The 18841-nt window shown below is 40.8% G+C and overlaps 1 protein-coding gene across 1 annotated transcript in view; it reads right to left on the bottom strand.

Moving 5' to 3' along the window:
• KCNH5 (potassium voltage-gated channel subfamily H member 5) overlaps nucleotides 1-18841 on the bottom strand; it is a 162578-nt gene that overhangs the window by 91977 nt on the left and 51760 nt on the right. The window contains exon 7 of the mRNA XM_072864508.1: nucleotides 7728-8157. Within this exon, the coding sequence (XP_072720609.1) occupies nucleotides 7728-8157 (430 nt within the window). The remainder of the gene's footprint in view (nucleotides 1-7727; nucleotides 8158-18841) is intronic.

Genomic DNA, 18841 nt, shown 5'->3' with positions numbered 1-18841 from the left:
CTTCGGAACAGAAAAACACGAACAATCTCCCTAGCCCCTTCCATCCAAGTGGTATAATACCTTGGGGGTTATCTTTTATCTAAGATTTGTTTATCCCTCTAGCACAATACGCAATAAAGCTGTGCTGTGTTGTGAGCTAGTCAGATACATTTGCTGATCTAGTTGGATTAATTAAAACTTTTTGCTTCCTGAGAGATACAGATGTTATGAGTAATCTGGGACAACGTGATAAGTCCTCTGGGACCATCTCAGGTGGTTGCTTGCACTGTGTGTGAACAAGAGCACTGTGTAAAGGTTGATTTTCCACATTTCTGTATCATTCATTTAATAGCAATTTTCAGTTGTTTTAAATAACATAGCTCAATAGCATGAAATAACATTTCTTTCTTCATTCTTACCTCTCCCACTCACTGCCCCATCTCTCTTGATGCCATAAATTCATTTAAACATATCAAGCCAATGATAATAAAAGTAAAGCTTATATAAACACACACTAGCTATAACCTTGCAAAAAAAAAATCCCATAAAGCTTCCCAAGGAAGCTGTTTTACAATTTTAAAGCTCTTCATATAAAGACACATGTTTTTGCTATAAACTGGAACCTGAATATCTGAAAATCTACTGCCATGTCAGAGTTAAAGCAAAGCAAGACACATATGCCCCCCATGGTGCTTCTGCTAATTACTCTTGTTGTATCCACCCCAATTTCACTCTTAGACTGGAGTTTCATGAAAAAGGGGATGATGGTAGATCTTTTACTCTCTAAGAGCAACTTGTTTTTTACGGTAGGCTACTGATAGGTTTATACTCTAAGTCTTTTCCATGCAGCTGTTCAGAGAATATTAAGTTTGCCAAGTTCGGCTGCTGCACTGAGATCAATACCCTGCCTGGAAACACTTCATCTGCTCCAGCTGTGAGATATAACTGAGATTGCTAATAATTAAAAGATATCACAGAAAAATCTTTATATCCTTGCTTTGTAGAGCTGATAGCACTTGGACTATGGTTCAGCAGTCCAAAAGTGTCAAAATGCTTTTTCAGTGGCACTAAAAAGGGGAAATTTCCACTTGCAAGGCAACTTCATGTAACTGGGTAAATGTAAATGAACAGTTTTACTCCCTCCTGATTTGGATGTTAAAGAATTTATCACCTTTCTCATTGCCTCAACTGAAATACTAAACTAATAAATTTATCCCCAGTTTCACTTGTAACTTGTATCACTGACTTAGTTGTGCAGAAATCTTTACCCCTAGTCTTCTAGGTGTCCTGCTGCCTTTTGAGAACCTTTCTTCAAGCTCTGAAATATCAAGATATGCTCACTTCAAAGACAAGGGCTAGGGGTGATGCACAGCTTCACTCCTGGTATTTCATCCAGCGGGGTATTGGTGACGAGGCCAAATGCCAACCTGCCCAGAACAAGACAGCTAGAAATACACCCAAATCATCCCTTCTGGGAAAATCTTTGTAACCCTGTCTGAACGTTTAAAACCACTCTGGGTCAAGCAGTTATTTATTGCAAAGCAGTAAAGTCCCTGACATCAACACCTCCTCCTCCATTAGCCCTACATCTCTTAGAAGTCCAATTAGAAACTAATGATCTCCTGCAGACAATCTCCACCGCCCCTAAATAAAATGCTCTGTCTTTGAGACATAGTTATTAATGCACAGCTGAGTTTGCAGCCTTTCCGGGTGGATGCATGCTTGCGCAGGGGAGCAGGAGGGAAGCAGTTGCACGCAGAAGAGCTCCTAGTTTGGAAGCATCCCTGTGTCCTCCTCTCTGTAGCCTCGATCAGGGTAGTTTTGCCAAACTATGTAGTACATTCACATTGTACAATGTAGAAGACCGTGAAGAAGTGAGAAGCTGCTTCATCCCTCCTTCATTGGGCCAAATTCTGTAGGACATTCAAATGTTTGAATGTAGGACATTCATTCTGTAGGACATTCAAAACATTCAAAGTCCAACCTGGCAATAGCCCGCAAGCAATCCCTCCAGGGGTGCAGGCGGTCTCCAGCCACTTCACACCGATTACTGTGGAAGCGTCCTGCACCCCACCTGCCAAACGCAGTTTGGGGGTAACATCTGTCTGTAGCTGAAGCAATTAAGAGCTCGCTAGCAGGGCCATGCTCTTGTTCAAAGAGACGTTTCCCCTCACCGGCCCACGTTTTAAGAAACTGTAAGGAGCAGCACAAAAATTGGCACAAGTCCTCTGCTGCTGAAGAGGTCAAACCCTTCTGCGGCTCCTGGATGGGTGGTGCAGAGCCGTGTCTCTCCCATATCCCACATCTCTGCAGGAAAAGAAAATGCCCTTAGACAGGACTGACTCTGGTAGGACACCCTTAGAGCAGAGCTGGATTTCAACCATAGCTAAACACTCAAGCCTATGAATTCCTACAGATGTAAAGCCTTCTCACATTACTATCTGTTGCTGTGAAAAATATGATTTAATCTGTGTTACTGGCAACGATTTTTGCTAGAAGGTGCTATCTTACACATACATTTTCCTCGGGATCAAAAATTAAATCCTATGGGCTCTTGGGATTGCTTGTCTGGAAGTCTGCCAGACAAGCGCTTTCCTACAATTATACACTGTTGTGTCAGTGCGTGGGCTTAGCCACTGCTTAACAAATTTACTAGATAAACCTCCATGATTCATACAAACAGCACTCAAGTGGCTAACTACCATATATTGGCAGGGAACTGACGAATGTTACTTGAACAATGAAAGAACCCACTTGAATAATGAATAAGGTTTTGGCAGATCAATGGAGACATGACTGACAGTCTGCGGCAGTCCATGTCACAACTCCAAAACAAGAGCGGGGCAGCAGCAAGGGAGGGTGCCACAAGGAACCAGCAGCCTTTCGGCATCCTTCACCCGATACAGGAGGTTTTAGAACCAGATGTGGCTCGGATGAGAGCATCTCACCTGATTTCAGTAAGAAAGAGCATGTCCTATTCTTTCTGTTCAGTAAAATTAAAAGCAGAGCAGGGTATCAAAAGGAACCCACCCACACTCTGCTTCATCAGCTCTCTCCTGAACAATAACAACTTGGGGTCAAAGTGACAGCAATCACATCTGTTTTCTTTTCCAACCTGCAAATCATCTTCCTGGGTATTTTTAAGATGAAAACAAGAAGTCAGCATTTCAAGCCATGAAATTAGAAACTGAGTTTTGGAAAGAGCTGTCTAGAAATCGCTCCAATAGCCGGCAGAAATGACCAATTTTCCAGAGGAGGTATCCTGTACAATCACCACAGCAAATTCTTCTGCTCATAGACAAAAACAATTTGAATTAACAAGCCTATCGTCACCATAATTTAAATTGAAAAATAATATCTCCCCCACAACAACCTCCCCATAAATCTGGAATTAAATAGAAGCCAAAGCAAGCTATGTATATGAGATGTAAGTATCTCCCTAAAGCAAGAACAACAAAGCACCCTTTCACAGCTCTTCTGGGGACTGATGGATGACTAAGAGATTCTTCTGGGAGTTTCACATCCTGAGAAACAGTGAAGTATTCAACGTTCATTGACACTCCTGCCTTCGGTATCTTGTTCTGACCTTCCCTTGCAGCAAGGATCACTGGAGCATTTCAGTGACTGGTGGAATATACTGGATTTCTGTTATTGCTTAGATGAAGTACGCGCTGGGTTGGGCCCACTCAGCTGGACAAATAAACTCATGTAAATGCCATATTTACGGGGCTAGACTGACTCTCCAATCTGTTCGATGTCATTCAGAGCAATTTCACTGTTGCACATGGACAGGGGCAAACCAATTGCTCCAGGTTACACAAGAAGTATGCAGAAGTGTATCAGAGGCATTTTGAGCTGCAAGCTGGGAAGCTGGCCACAAGCTGGGAAGCTGGCCACAAGCTGGGAAGCTAGCCACAAGCTGGGAAGCTGGCCACTTTTCTCCCAGTGGAAGCACAGAAGGGAAGAAGGCATACAGCAGTACACAAACTCTTGTCGTTTAAATATTCACACTTGTTTCTTCAGAAAACCCCATCTCTCCTGAATTTTGCAAGCTGTTTTTCACCCTGCCATATTGCCACCTTCCCCAAAATGCCTTTTCCCTTGTACACACTTTCTGCTCACTGAAGTCCTGGCTGTGCTGAGTTCCAAGATGGTAATGGTGTACAAACCAAAAGTATCTTTCTGGCTTCTTTCTTAATACATTCCTTTTTGTGAAAGGCACAAAACCAATTAGTTTTGCATCGACATCTATGGCTGTGCTGCAGAAGCCTAAAACCTGCCTGTGGACTGGGCTAGAGCAACATGCAGCAGCAGAGACCGAGTTTCTTGCTAGAGGCTGTGGGCTGACAGAAGATAATGGGAGGTTTACAAGAAAGGTCCCTCCTGAATGATAAACGATTCCTGGTCCATTCAAAGGATCTGACGGACCTACCTATTTGCTCTGTCCTGTGCAGAGAGGGGACAAAATGACCTATATCAACACAAAAGGAGCTACAAAAATCAGATTTTCAATGCATATTCAGCAACTCTAGGCAGCAAATGCAGAACAGGTATTTAAACAATAACCCTTGTAAAAACATTGCTCCCTTGTCATCGGATACTTTATGTTTGCTATTTTTAGCTTTTCAAGTGTCAAGAAGCAACAGAAAAAATATTGCTGAACAGCACTGGACACCAAGAAAAAGCAAGCGAGGCAAAAAGAAATCTGAAGTAAGCTCCACAAGATGAGGTTAAGTTATTCAAAGTTCTCTTTCCTGCAAGACAGGTGATGTATTTCAGTCTAAATATCCCACCCGATTCTGTCCTTAGTGAAAAACCAAGTGACAAAGTGCCAATCAAACTGAAAAGCATCCCCATTCATCTGGGTTTCCCCTGCCACTGCCCCGCACCGAGCAATGCTTTATCAGCAGCTACAGAATCTTAATTTGGCTATTTTTAACAAGTACAGCATTTTGCAATCCTGCCCACCAGCAGGATTTGCAGATCTCTCCAAATACTCCTCCCAGGTCCCGATAACTTTGCCAGCGTGAATAGGAAACTTCAGGCTTGCAGAACAAGCTGCTGCTAGCTGACAACGCAGTGAAGATTTTCTTTCATATCTGAAGTTTGCAAGAGTAGGCATCTGGGATTGTGATGAATTACTATCTCCGATTCCAGTGCTAAGGTTAAGACATTTATTTGGCACAGCCTGTTAGAAAAGACGCTGCCAATACCAACTATTGGTATTAGCAAACTTCTTTAGGAAAACTACCAAAGGTATTTCACAGTCTCTCTCTGCTTATAACAGCAGTCAGTTCAGGGACCAGAGTTTTTTATTGATTGAACTGTAATTGAATTTTGCTGAATGTTTATCTCAAAACACTGTTTCAAAAAGAAAAACTGAAACATCTTGTTTTCAAAACAACTCCAAAGAGTAATTTTCAGTTTTTAGTTACACCTTTTCTTGGGGCCAAATACTTTTCCAAAGCTCACTGGCCACTTTGATTGCCTGGGAAATTGCTTTTTCCATCGGTTATTTGTTGCGCCTTCCTGTCCCATTTTGGTGTTCAGACTGTCATGTTTTCAGCAGCTGGCACTGCAAAGCCTGTTTATACAATCCTGCAGGTCTGATCTCTTTGCAGAAATACTGCAAGTATAAAGCCCATCACCAGTATCCATTTGGAAGTTGGCATATTTTCTAACTGGTATTCCACCAGCCAAGCAATGCCTTTAGATTTCAGGAGCAGTCATCATACTGATGTGCATGAACTGAAAATCTTCAAATCTTCATTGGTATGTTTGCGAAAGATTCGACCATTTGATCATAATTGAGCATTTTTACACTTGCAAATAATCTAAAAAGAAGGTTTCTTCTGTCTGTAGCCTTCCTGCATGCCACGATGCTCCTCACCCCACTCACAAGAGAAGCCACATTTATTTTGATGGCATTATTTTTATGCAGTAAGCAACTTAACTGTCCTTTTGCCATGTTTCTTGAATTTTAGATTCTACTTTTGACTTTCCCCAAAAGCCTATAAACCTACTCATGGTTTTCCAACTACTAAGCTTACAGGTACCACTTATAAATTTGGCATGTACATTTAATAATTTTGTAGGTAACGCTTATGAAAACTATCAAAATCAGCCAATGGCATATACATAGGTTGTTGTAAATGTCAACTTTGATACTGCTATGTGTATTCCCCATCTTTAACATGTGTTGCAGAGATGAAAAAGCAAGAGTATACAACCCACCTAGAACAAATACAAAGCAGCTTACAAGTTCCATTTCCTTTTCACTTACTGAGGCCATGTATCTATTTTGTTATTACTATTATTAATAATATTATTATTATTTATTATGTTTTTATGGCTCTCACCCTACCCTAAATCATTTACCACGGCTGCTTAGTTCCTTCTGTGGGACTCTCCTCTGTGGAGCAACAGAAGTCCCACAAAAGACAAAGGAAGTAAATATTACAATATTTAAAATATATCCACTTTATTCTCCAAATCCCCAGCCTTCTGTAAATACCACAAAGCAGTTTCAACAAATGGCTAATCAGCACCTATAGGTTTTCTATGGCCTAGCTGCAATAGCTCATTAATGCTCTAGCTTGGGGATTTGCTTTTTATGGACTTTGAAATGTTTTGAAACACATCAACCCATCATGTAAAGAAGCTGTTCAGCAGAAATTTCATTGCACCACGCTGCAAGCAGAGTCCTAAAACTGCAATCTCTCTTTTTAAAAAGCATTTAAAAATCTCCAAACAAATGGCTTTAATCTTCTAAAGATCTAGAAAGACTGTAGCAAGAAAACTTCCTTTTTATAGTTCAGTATTTCTCTGCGATGAGCTCAAAGTGTTAGCTGAGATAGTTATCAGAGAGATTATGCAGATCTTATTTTCAAAAGGTTTTGTTTGCTGTCTTGTTACACAATTGCTTAGTGTTTGTATGGAGCTCAGAAAATAGAAAGCATCATAGAAATACCAAGAATTATTTATTTAACAGAAAAATAATTCTCCCAAATGATATTAACATTTTCAGCAGCCTTTCCTATATTTTGAAGATTTCTGTTAACCTGGAGAGCTGCTCAGCGATCTAACCTTGGCAGCACATGAAATGAGAAATGTGCCTTACCACTATTGTTTTTAGACTATTTCATCAGAGCTGCAAAACGGCAGGAAGCAGAGAAAAGGTGCAGTATAGCGTCTTATGATTTCCTTCACTTCTAGCTTTGCTGGTGACAAAGGTCACCACATTCAGGACATAAAATCAGGACTTGCTGTAAGTCAAACCAGTGCCATAAAGTACATGATCACTTTATGGAATCACTAAATGTTTCGAGAATTGGCTAAAACCACTTCAAACGTTTCCAAGCCTGTGCAAGCTTATAAGGAAAACTCAGTCAGACTACCTGAATTTGAATATACATTATAACTTTTAACCAAATTCCAGCCAAGACCTTTCAAACACGATCAAAGCTATCTTTAAAGCATAAAGAAGAGGGCCTGAACTCAATATAAAATTGTCATCGGGCATGCTTATGTACGTACTACACTTAGTCTCGCAAACAATTTAAAAGCTACAGCAGCTACCCAACTTCAGTTCTTGTTTTCAATAATTCCACATTCATTTCATGAATATTTACAGGTACTTCATATTTTTTAGGATGTCAAGAAAGCTTACAGAAAGTGTGTTATGCAGCCATCATGCTAGCTATACAACTACCTTTTGCTTAAACACAATAAAATCAAATTCTACTTACAGCCAACCATCATCATGGCCACCGAAAAAATCTTCTCTCCATCAGTGGTTGGTGCTATGTTTCCAAATCCTATTGTTGTAAGGCTTGTCATGGTAAAGTAGAGAGAGGATATGTACAAGGAGTCTTTACTGGGTCCTCCTTCCCACTGCCCTGAGCCAGTGGTGTTGTATCGATATGGTGTCCCGATACTCAGTGCCAACTGGTAGAGCCAGCTATCTGTTTTGATTGTATTAGTGACTTCATCTATAACTTCGTAGTCCCCGATGCTGTACCATATGCAGGCTAGCCAGTGGGCCACCAGTCCAAATACACACACCAACAGTACCAGTACAGCAGCACCATATTCCAGATAATGGTCCAACTTCCTGGCAACTCGACCGAGTCGTAGAAGACGCACCACTTTTAAGGAACTGAAGAGGCTACTGATTCCCTAGAAAAGAATGAAAATCATTATTTCATCTGAAATATCCTGCCGGTTAACACAGAAGGCTGTACAGCAATTCCTGCATCTGCTTTAAATCTTTCTATACAATTTTTTCATGCCCCAGATGACAGAATACAAGATCAAACCCTCCTCCCCCTCCAGTTCTTTTGTCCTCAACAGGGTAAATCAAGTTTATCCACTCATTAGGTAGATAAATTACTTCGTTCAAGCTCAGTCTTTCCAAGTAAGAGAAGAGTTCTGTGGAATCTGAAGTGAGAAATGGCATGTTTATTACAAAAAGGAGTGATTCGATACTTTGCCAGTTTGAAGTAAACAGGAGGATCTGCTTTGACCTCAAGGAGGTCAAACGTGGTGGAAGAGCAGTCACAGATGGAACTATACCATCCAAGTGGAGTCTTCTCGAAGCTTCTCAGAGAACAGTATTCTATTAAACCCAAGCAGAGGATTGCTATTCTGGCCGAGGCGGAGGTCCACCTACTTCAACAACCCTCAGCATTAACAGATGCTCAAGAGAAACCTCGGAAAGTAATTGTAACGGGTGACTACAGAGAAATCTGCCTATTGTTCATCTCATCCACCAGAGAGTAGCTGGGTAACTTCCTCTAGTCCAACAGTCTCCACCTCGTATTATCCTTCACCACAGCTAACATAACTCTGGATATTTTGTTATTTATAAGAAGTCTCACTGAGTGAACATGGAACTAACTAACCATCACCTTTCTGAGTGAAGGTAATACGGACCACAAGGCACTGGCAAGAAAACCACATGCCTTTGCATGTAATTTCCTTTCCGATCAACAGACATTGCAGATACTTTCCTAAAACAAGCATTTGTGCAGTGTTTTTTTTTCATGCAAGATAAATGAAGTACAAATAAATGGAAGCACAAATATTTAGGGAATAGAAGCACAGGGACCATCAAAAAGTTAATAGAAACATCTGAGAGGGAACAAGAAATGTGTATGTCCTCCTCAATGCACAAATGGTTTGCAATGTATTTTAATAGAGTTTATAGATGCAGAAAGAGAAGAAAAATATGTTCCTGATCTATTGCAATCCCATGATATACCTAACTTGTGCATTAAATTAATTAGTGGCTCAAAATAGAAGGTTTGTAAAGGAAGGTTTCTAATATAAAACATTCAGAAGCTGAAGACATTTAATTTAAAGTAGAAATTAAGACATAGAAAGCAATGAGGCAAACATTCCTAGTTACTGTGCCAAGATTAAATTGCCCTTTTCTATGCATCATTATCAAATCAGTCTAGTCAAAACACTGGCTAATTATATTATCAAACAGTAAAAGACTAGAGTTTCTGGAGTTTTCCATACCAGAAAAACATTAATCTCTTTTGCACCTCTGTTTCTTTCCACAACTAACGTTTGAAGGGTAACATACATCTGATATTTCTAGATATAATCTGTTCAACAAAGTTCTTGTATGCTTTTCAAATCCTGTTGGAATTTGTTTCAGATCCCCAAATCCTTAATAAATTGAAGCTCTGTATTTGCATTCAAGCTCTCATGATGACTAATACCATGGAGGGAAGTGGAATTTTCCCATTTTGATTTCTGTATTTTGCATTTACACAAGACACAGATCTACTTTATCATTCTTATTTCCATCTGAACGTATATCTACTTATTTGCTTTGGGATATATGTCTGAGGCACTCTGAACAGCCAACTTGTCCAATAAACTGGGAAGCCCCTTACAATGTTCATTACACAATGGACTGGGGCCAATGGACTACTGAGTGAGGGTCACACCCCACAGGAACCGTATCTACATTTAGAAAGAAAACTACAGAGTAGTTATTAGTGTCTTTCACAAAATTAATCTGTAGTGTGTTTCAGTGAATTAACCCTGATTCTGAACAGGGTTCTGTTCTGTACGTCTGATTACAACTTGCTGTGAAATCAGAAGGAGAAAACAGCAGGGTGTTTTTTTGTAGGATCAGGTCCTATTGAGTTGGTCAATGAGATACGCGTTATTTCCATTTTACTTAAAGAGTCACTGTTCATTACCAAGATTAAGGCTAGGGAAGGAGTTAGAGACCTGGAATCTAAACTTGGGAGTCCTCTTTTTGCACCCAGTAGTTTAAGCTCGTCCCAGTGTCAAGGCTTACACTGCATTTCCTACTGCACAAACCCAAACCGAGAGCCAGCCCTTGATCAGGAGAGTTTATAGTCTGACACTCCATTCTCCATCCATATTACATATGGATCCATACTACATATACATGGGTCACAACAACCCCATGCAACGCTACAGGCTTGGGGAAGAGTGGCTGGAAAGCTGCCTCGTGAAAAAGGACCTGGGGGTGTTGGTCGACAGCCGGCTGAATATGAGCCCGCAGTGTGCCCAGGTTGCCAAGAAGGCCAGTAGCATCCTGGCTTGTATCAGAAATAGCGTGGCCAGCAGGAGTAGGGAAGTGATTGTGCCCCTGTACTTGGCACTGGTGAGGCCGCACCTCAAATACTGTTGTATTGGGTCTGGCTGAGATGGAGTTAATTTTCCCCGTAACAGCCCTCATAGTGCTGCGCTTTGTTTGGTAGCCTGAAAGGTGTTGATAACACACCAGTGTTTTGGCTACTGCTGAGCAGTGCTCCCACAGCACCAAGGCTGTCTCACCAACATCGCCCCACACACCCCAGTAGGCTGGGGGTGGGCAAGATCTCGGGAGGGGGCATAGCCAGGACAGCTGACCCAAACTGACCGAAGGGATATTCCATACCATGACATCCGCTCAGCAATAAAAGTGAAGGGAAAGGAGAAGGAAAGGGGGGCATTTGTTATTTATGACGATTGTCTTCCGGAGCAACTGCTACGCGTACTGAAGACCTGCTTCCAGGAAGTGGCTGGACATCACCTGCTGATGGGAAGTAGACAAGAAATCTTTTGTTTTCCTTTTGCTTCCATGCACAGCCTTTGCTTTTGCTTTTATCAAACTGCCCTTATCTCAACCCACGAGCCTTTCGTTATATTTTCTCTCCCCTGTCCAGCTGAGGAGGGGAGTGATAGAGCAGCTTTGGTGGGCACCTGGCCTCCAGCCAGGGCCAACCCACTACAACGGTGTTCAGTTTTGGGCCACTCACTACAAGAAGGACATTGAGGTGCTGGAGCGTGTCCAGAGAAGGGCAACGAAGCTGGTGAAGGGTCTAGAGCAGAAGTCTGATGAGGAGCGGCTGAGGGAACTGGGGTTGTTTAGTCTGGAGAAAAGGAGGCTGCGGGGAGACCTTATCGCTCTCTACAACTGCCTGAAAGGAGGTTGTAGCGAGGTGGGGGTCGGTCTCTTCTCCCAAGTAACAAGTGATGGGACGAGAGGAAATGGCCTCAAGTTGCACCAGGGACGCTTAGATTGGATATGAGGAAAAATTTCTTCACGGAAAGGGTGGTCAAGCATTGGAACAGGCTGCCCAGGGAAGTGGTTGAGGCACCATGCCTGGAGGTATTTAAAAGATGTGTAACGTGTAGATGTGGTGCTTAGGGACATGGTATAGTGGTGGGCTTGGCAGTGCTAGGTTAACAGTTGGACTTGATGATCTTAAAGGTCTTTTCTGACCTAAACGATTCTATGATTCTACACCTTCTCTCCCTAAGTTACATGGACAGTTTAGCAGTTGTACAACTAATATAAAAACACAGCATTTATTTCAAAGTCTGGGAGAAAGTCTGTGCTGTGATTATTTTTTTTTTCCTAAGCACAGATAACAATCACATCTCATGTATAAAACAAAGAGGAATGTTTCATTTTAGCTGACAGTGAAATGTATACTTTCCAAAGAGTAATTAATTTAAGTAAGTTTCACTGACAGACTTAAAGCTAGTTCAGTCTGACCCACTACTTTAAGGCCAAAAAACCAGAGATATATTTATTGAGCATTCACATTTCATGTCTAATCCTGCAAAATATAAAGACAATATTGGAAGCTTTAGAAGCCTATTCCATAAAACACTACCTAGGAAAGAGCAATTAAGCACATACTAAATGAACATGTGATGCATCACACTGTTTAAGTACTGGGTTGGGGCAAGCTGGTACCTTTACACTTAAAAAAATCACCTAACAATAAATGCATAATTGTTAATACACAGAGCTCTGCCTAAGATTCAGCAAAAATCTCTTTGGTGGAAATTATGTGAAAGACTAACTGCCCTGAATTAAGTTTGGGCTATTAAGAAATTCAGTGTTCTAAACTCAACTGATTGCTGGCTGCCTTTAATTTCATTTTTCTTTTAACTGTATTTATGCTCCTTAATGAATATTTTGGAAACCCTTCTACTAAAGGATGAGCATCTGCTCTACCTGAAGTAACCTTGGCACTCAAGGAACAGAGAGGTGATTAGAAACCTTGAGTGGAGCATATAATCCTGTTTGGCACTAGCATCATGTAAATAATGCATGGTTTTGATACTGAAGATTCAATCTTCTGGGAGCAGCATTTGTCTCTCTGTTGCCGTAGTTGGTCAATTGGGCCAACTGTCTGTAATATCTGCTGCTCTGTGTTCTCTGACTAAGAATATCTTGTTATGTTATGAACCATCCAATCCTGCCCCTTGAGGTTTCGACTAACGTGTTTGATCATGTCTTAATCAGATGAGGACATTCAGCTTGCTCATCTCCAATCATCTCAGCTGTAGAAATCCTTTAACTGAAAAACCACCTACTCCAGAATTGCATTTTGTGTGTCAAGTTTGGAACCAAATTCCTATCTGATACACATAATTGACTTAAGTGTTACAAGTGTGAGTCAACGGAGACTTTCCCAGTGACTTCTAAGGCCATTGGATCAGGAGAGGACACAAGCAGTAGCTCTGAACCAGCCCTTTTTGTCCCACCGTTTCTATTTAGCAGATAGCTGAAGCCACCACAAAGGATGTAGACAATGTCAAATTTATCCAGAAAGACATTTTTGAGGAATGGATATTCAAGTTTGGAATTAAATTAGCCATTCATGATTAAACAAAGCCCAAGGTTATTGACATAAGTGCCTTGCAAAGTCTGTGTTCTCAAATTCTCTTGATATACTAAGAAAGGAAATCCAGTTTGCTAGTGGAGGCACAAGTGATGACAGCACTCAGTCTGAAATGCAGAGGGACCACTCCTTCCTATTAAAATTACCTGAATCTTGCCATTTCAGATCTTAGATGTTACCACATTGTCAAACTTCAGTCTTCCAGGATGAAAGAAGTGTCTAAGCTGTGTGTCTGACTCTAAACTTTTCTGACTGCAAGGCTGAGAAAGATGTTTCCTGCAATTGCAATACACACCGTGGGAACAGACCTCTCCACCTCGAGCAAGAACAGGGAGCTAAGTTCTCTTGTGCTTAATGAATCTCTGATAAGCCAGGCAATAGGGAGGATGAAGCTGTCAAAGCCATGTTATACAGGGGTTGAGAGCCAAACATGCAAGAGGATAAAGGGAACATTGTCACCAAAGGAAAATTCAGGTTAACAAGTGCAGGAAATCATTCCAGTTAGCGTGAGTGCCAGAGATGTCCTCCTAAACCAGGAAAGAGAGAGAGGAGCCTGTTCTACACTAAAGGAGCAACAGAATAGCAGAGCTGCATCTTTGTAAAAGATTTAACCAGCTGGTTACTTGCTAATCCAGTAAGTCTTTTCTGCAGTAGGAAATTATTGCATAAATGTTTTAAAAAGTAAAATAAAACCAAAAACAGCCAGTAGTTTCTACCACCTAAATATACTAAAATCTGCTTAAACCTCAAAATTAAATCCCAGTATGCTGAAATGGTAAATTCATGCATAGGGTTTTTTTGCTATTAGGGAACAATGTGTTTTTAACTCTAGGCACTTTTTTGATTAGATTTCACTCCATGTTTTTTTATTTATTTGTTGTTAGCTGTGGGCACATATGCAACAACAACAAAAAATGAAACATGCTTTTTAAATGTGTTCTAAAACTGAAATCCTCCCGGCTCTGAATATGGGGATTGGTACTGCATCATTTAACAGAAAACACTGTCTCAGAAAAGGTCAGAGGGGAAAGAAAGAAGAGCTTTTCACTATGTTTTGATGTTCAGCACATGGTGGTTTTGAAGAATTTATGGAGTGGCCAAGAACCAGCACTGGGAACCTTTCTATGAAATGCTCTAGGGCATGGTGCCACTGCAGTCAAAGGTGTGACTGCAGTATATACAAACCTTCTTCAGATAAATTTAAGCTAATATGCTTAGAGTTGCTAGATGCAACCAATTACAGCAACCTGCCTTCAGCAAAACTAGCCATTAAAGTGATCAAATCCTCTGAGGAGTCTGCAGCCAAAGCTGAGCTTTTTATCTCTGTGCAAGAGCAAAATGGTTTCATTGGAGTTGAGCTCAAGCACACCTGCACGAGCCACAGCCACACCATGACTGAGCACTAACCACCCTCCTGGGGTGGGAATTCATCTCACGTAATGCTGCAGCCTTACGGCCAACCAGCCAGTCTATGTGAATTGTCCAGCTTTCCTCCCTGGTGAGTGAAGGGAAAGGCATGTCAGAAGAGTGATTCACCCAATCCATCTCAGACAGCCGCGGATGGGATGAATCACCTCCTGGAGCCGTCTCTCTCCCCTCCCACTGAATACAAAGAAGCTGAAGCCTATCACTTACACAGCTTACGGGAGGAAAAATTAAACCCATCCTTAGAAATCTGGATAGCCCGGATCTGGGCAGCATCCAAACCTGTATTATGTTATTACAGAGATGGATATTACGGAGCACTGCCTCACAGTGCGAGACTTATCTTTCTCGACGTGAGCTTGGAGAATAAATGCTATTAATAACAGTAGGCTGAGATTTTCTGCAGATGCAATAGCGTGCTTATTTCTTCATTGAATAGCCAATTACTCCACAGAAAGTGATGCCACACTACATTTGGTTCTGATAGGATTTTGCAGAAGTCCCCTTTGGCTTGAAGAAAGAATTGAATCAGTTCATAAAAAAATAAACAGTCACAAAGTAAACTGGACTGTGGTTCTTGATCTCAAAAGGGCAAGAGCTGGTAAATTATAAATTATAGTATATTGAACTATAGACAATAATAAGTGAAGACAACTGGACTGTGAGAGAGAGGAGAGTCAGACACCTGGCAGCAGAGGACACCTGGAATGTCCTTACATCAAACGGTATGAAATATCCAGAGGTTGTATCTCAAAGAAGGAGAAAACCTTGTAAAGCTGGGCATCAGTTATAAATGCGTAAATTATCACCCAAGGGTAGAAAACAGAAACAGAAAACTGACAATATACAATAAATAAAACATTGATCAGCAGAAAGCTACACCTTAGATGGTAAAAAGAATAGGGATGAAGTGAGAATTGCCAAATTTCAGGTTGAACTTTTCCTTGTAAAGAACATTAAAACAAATACTCGAAGATTCTTCACATTCATAAATGGAAAAAGAACAACAAAAGTGATCAAGCTGCAATGAAGTAAAAATAATCCAGGCTTGGGCTAAAAATTAAATTAATTCTTAGCTTTAGTTTACAAAGATGATGTTGATGTTTTCCAGAAAAGCTAATGCATCAAGAAGGAAATAAACAGATACATTACCTGAACAAACGTTAAGGGAAAGAGTAATTAGAAACATTGAGATAAATCAAAATGCAATCAGTGCAGCAATAGGTTTGCTAAGCTTAGGTTAGCTGGGATCTAGCCAAGTTTTCCCGATAGCTTTCTCTGATAAACATACCCCATTTTCTAAATAAAAGAAATGCAGTATTTCAGTAACACAAGGGGTGAAATTATTAGGAAACACAGAGAAAACAGGGACCACAACTGGGGTTGTAAGGTGACTGGGAAACTTGTGAAAAGGATGGCAAAATGGAAGCCATTAAAAGGATTAAAAGGAAGTCTAGCAAGGGTTACCAGTGGCGACTCTGGGTGATTTTGTTGGTTTCTTAGTGCAGCAAGCAGAAATATTATACGGTCACAAAATCTGCTGATGGCACACCTTTGGAACACACAGTGCAAAGAATAACTGGGTGGGAATAAAGGAAAATGTGATAAAGCTTAAGAATACAGAGTCTCAAGGCATCCATTACAGGGCAAATTAACAAAAATTTCTACAACTACAAAGATCTTTAGCTGACGATTACTAGGAAAAAGAAATATTTGGGTATATGGGTTAATCCCACAGTGACTCAGAGCAATCAGTGGGCTGCAGTCACAGAAGAGGTTAATCCAGTTCCAGGACGATCAGTTGAGTGTTTCCACCGTCAAGAGGAAAAGCCAAACCCCAATTACAAAGCAAAGCTGAATTCTCCGCCTGAAGTAATACGTACAGCTCTGCCCTAAAGAGATGTATTCAAACTTAACTCCGTGCAGAGAGAGGCAGCTGGAATGGCCAAGAAAATTTTCATAAAATTTCATAACTGAGGTTTCTAGACAAGATCAGTTTGCTTAGACTAAGGAAAGGAAAATAGGCATGTTTGTGCAGGGGGAGGGAGGGGATGACTGTTCTTTCTAAGCACATCAAGGAGATAAACATGAGGGAATGAAAAGAAATATTTAACCAAGAAGGATGGCACAGGGACAAATGCACAGACTGCAAATTAAGACAGATTTGCAGACACCATGAGTTAAGGCCGATTTTGACCAGTTTATGGGAAGGGTGATACAATGAACCTGCTCACCAAAGCCAATGACTGAGTGAGAAAAGGTCCCTGTTTTACCCTCATTATTTTTTTTCTGCTTTTGTTTTTATCCTTTGAAAAGTTGAAGTGAGGCAAATACTTTCTCAAGGGGAGGATGCATCTCATCTCAGCCTAAACTATACCATGGAGAGGTCTGCATCTGAGCTAGTCACACTAGCGTGTCATTACAGTCAATGGTGAGAAATAAGCATTTTAGGGCAGGGTGACTCCTCAGACCTATTTTGGAGATGCATCTTAGAACATGAGGAGCCATACTCTGAACGTGCCTGTATCTCCTTGTGGACTATGCCTGGCCCTGTGTTTCATCAGATGAATCCCATGCTTAGTACATTTTGAAATACAGTCCAAATACTTTAAATAAAGAAGCATGGGCAAAACTTTCACTGCCTTTCCCTCACCAGAATTAATTATACACAAAAAAAATTCACCCAAACGTATCACTTAGCTGATTCTATAAAGTCAAGGTATAGCTCAGCTATAATTGGTATTGAAGCAGTGAAAAAGGCACCATTTTTGTAAACCTTGGGCAATCTTCACTGAGCAGTTGTTACATGATGGTACACAATGTAAAAGAAAACAAAGTGCCTACAGATTTTGGGAACAACTGAAATGGTGAGTCTTGCCAACACGAGCGGGTAAGCCTGCAGGCACATAGCCAGAAGGTACTATTCGGTGCAGTGCCGGAGGAGTGTCCAGGAGGACATATAGGCTGTCTGAAATTTAACCAGCAAATCATTCCCAAAAGAAATTTTTGAGCTTAGCTACTTAAATAGAGCTTAGCTTTAAAATCCCTGGTTAGCTCCTTAATGCTTCTTTACTGGAGTTAATGTTAAAATAAATCTTCCAACATATCTCAGAAACCCTTATTTTTAGGTAAACAACGTAATAAAGTTGCATAGTTACAAATCAAAATGCTGGAAGGAGAAAAATAAAAAAGCAACATTTCTGATTTATCACCACTTTAAGAACTGAATTTAGAGTTGCATTCAATTATGTAAATCCACACGGGAGTAAGGGGCTTTGCTTCTGCACAAGCTGTCTAGATCCTGGGTCCAGATACAAGCAGAGCCCATTTAATACTTGACCTGCACCAGTGGTAGCAATGGGAGTAGTGACTGCAGTGAGTGCAAAATTGAGTCCTTACAGCAAAATGAAAGCAAGTAGGTTTTCTCATGCAGACTCTGAAAGCACCTCTAAATATATTGCTTGAGATTTATCTTTTTTTTCCAGGAGGATGGGGGAGCTTGTCTTTTTTTTTTTCCCCCTAACACAAATGTCAAAAAGCTATAACATTATAAATAAACTTCTATTCAATTGTTTATGGCACAACTATAGAATGCAATACCTTTCAAACAGTGAATAACTGTGGTTACAAAAAGAAGGGAGATTTCAAAAGATTTCTTCTAGATTCGAGTTAAGGGGGATGCGGCATCTTGCACTATTTATTTGTTAGTGCATCAGTGTGCCCAACCAGGGAAAAGAGAGGACGATATCATAAAATCTGATCATTTTCACTTAGGGAAGGTGGACAGAGGATGAAATGGGAGGGAGAAGGTGGTGTGTCACATCGGTTGGGACAGCTTCTGAGCAGGATACTGAATTTAGCTGATAGTTTAATGCCAGCAACAAACTACACTTCCTATGCCAATATAGGAATAAAAAGAGAAGAAATATCTGGAGAAAGTAACCTGAGCTGCAATGTTTCTGCAAGCACTTCTGGAACTACACATATCCCTGACGCCAAGGGTTAGACATAACACCAACCCAGTCTTGAACAAAGTAAAGACTCACACCAAGTTACAAGGCTGTCTGGCTAGTAAAACTTTGCTAATTCTGATATTAGCCATGCAGTTAGTTTCTCCAAGGCTGTACCTTGGCTCCATTTTGTGCAGAGCAGTTGCCCGTCCCTAAGCCTGCGACTCGTTTCCTCCCATTGACGGCTGCGTACAGCAACCTCAGTAATGTGGATTTGCGCTACTCCCACCAGCATTACTTCACTGAGTATCTGAC

The sequence above is a fragment of the Ciconia boyciana genome, chromosome 6, assembly GCF_034638445.1.
Source record: "Ciconia boyciana chromosome 6, ASM3463844v1, whole genome shotgun sequence".
Taxonomy (NCBI): Eukaryota; Metazoa; Chordata; class Aves; order Ciconiiformes; family Ciconiidae; genus Ciconia; species Ciconia boyciana.
The sequence above is the reverse complement of the archived record's forward strand: the minus strand, read 5'-3'. Positions and strand labels throughout refer to the sequence as shown.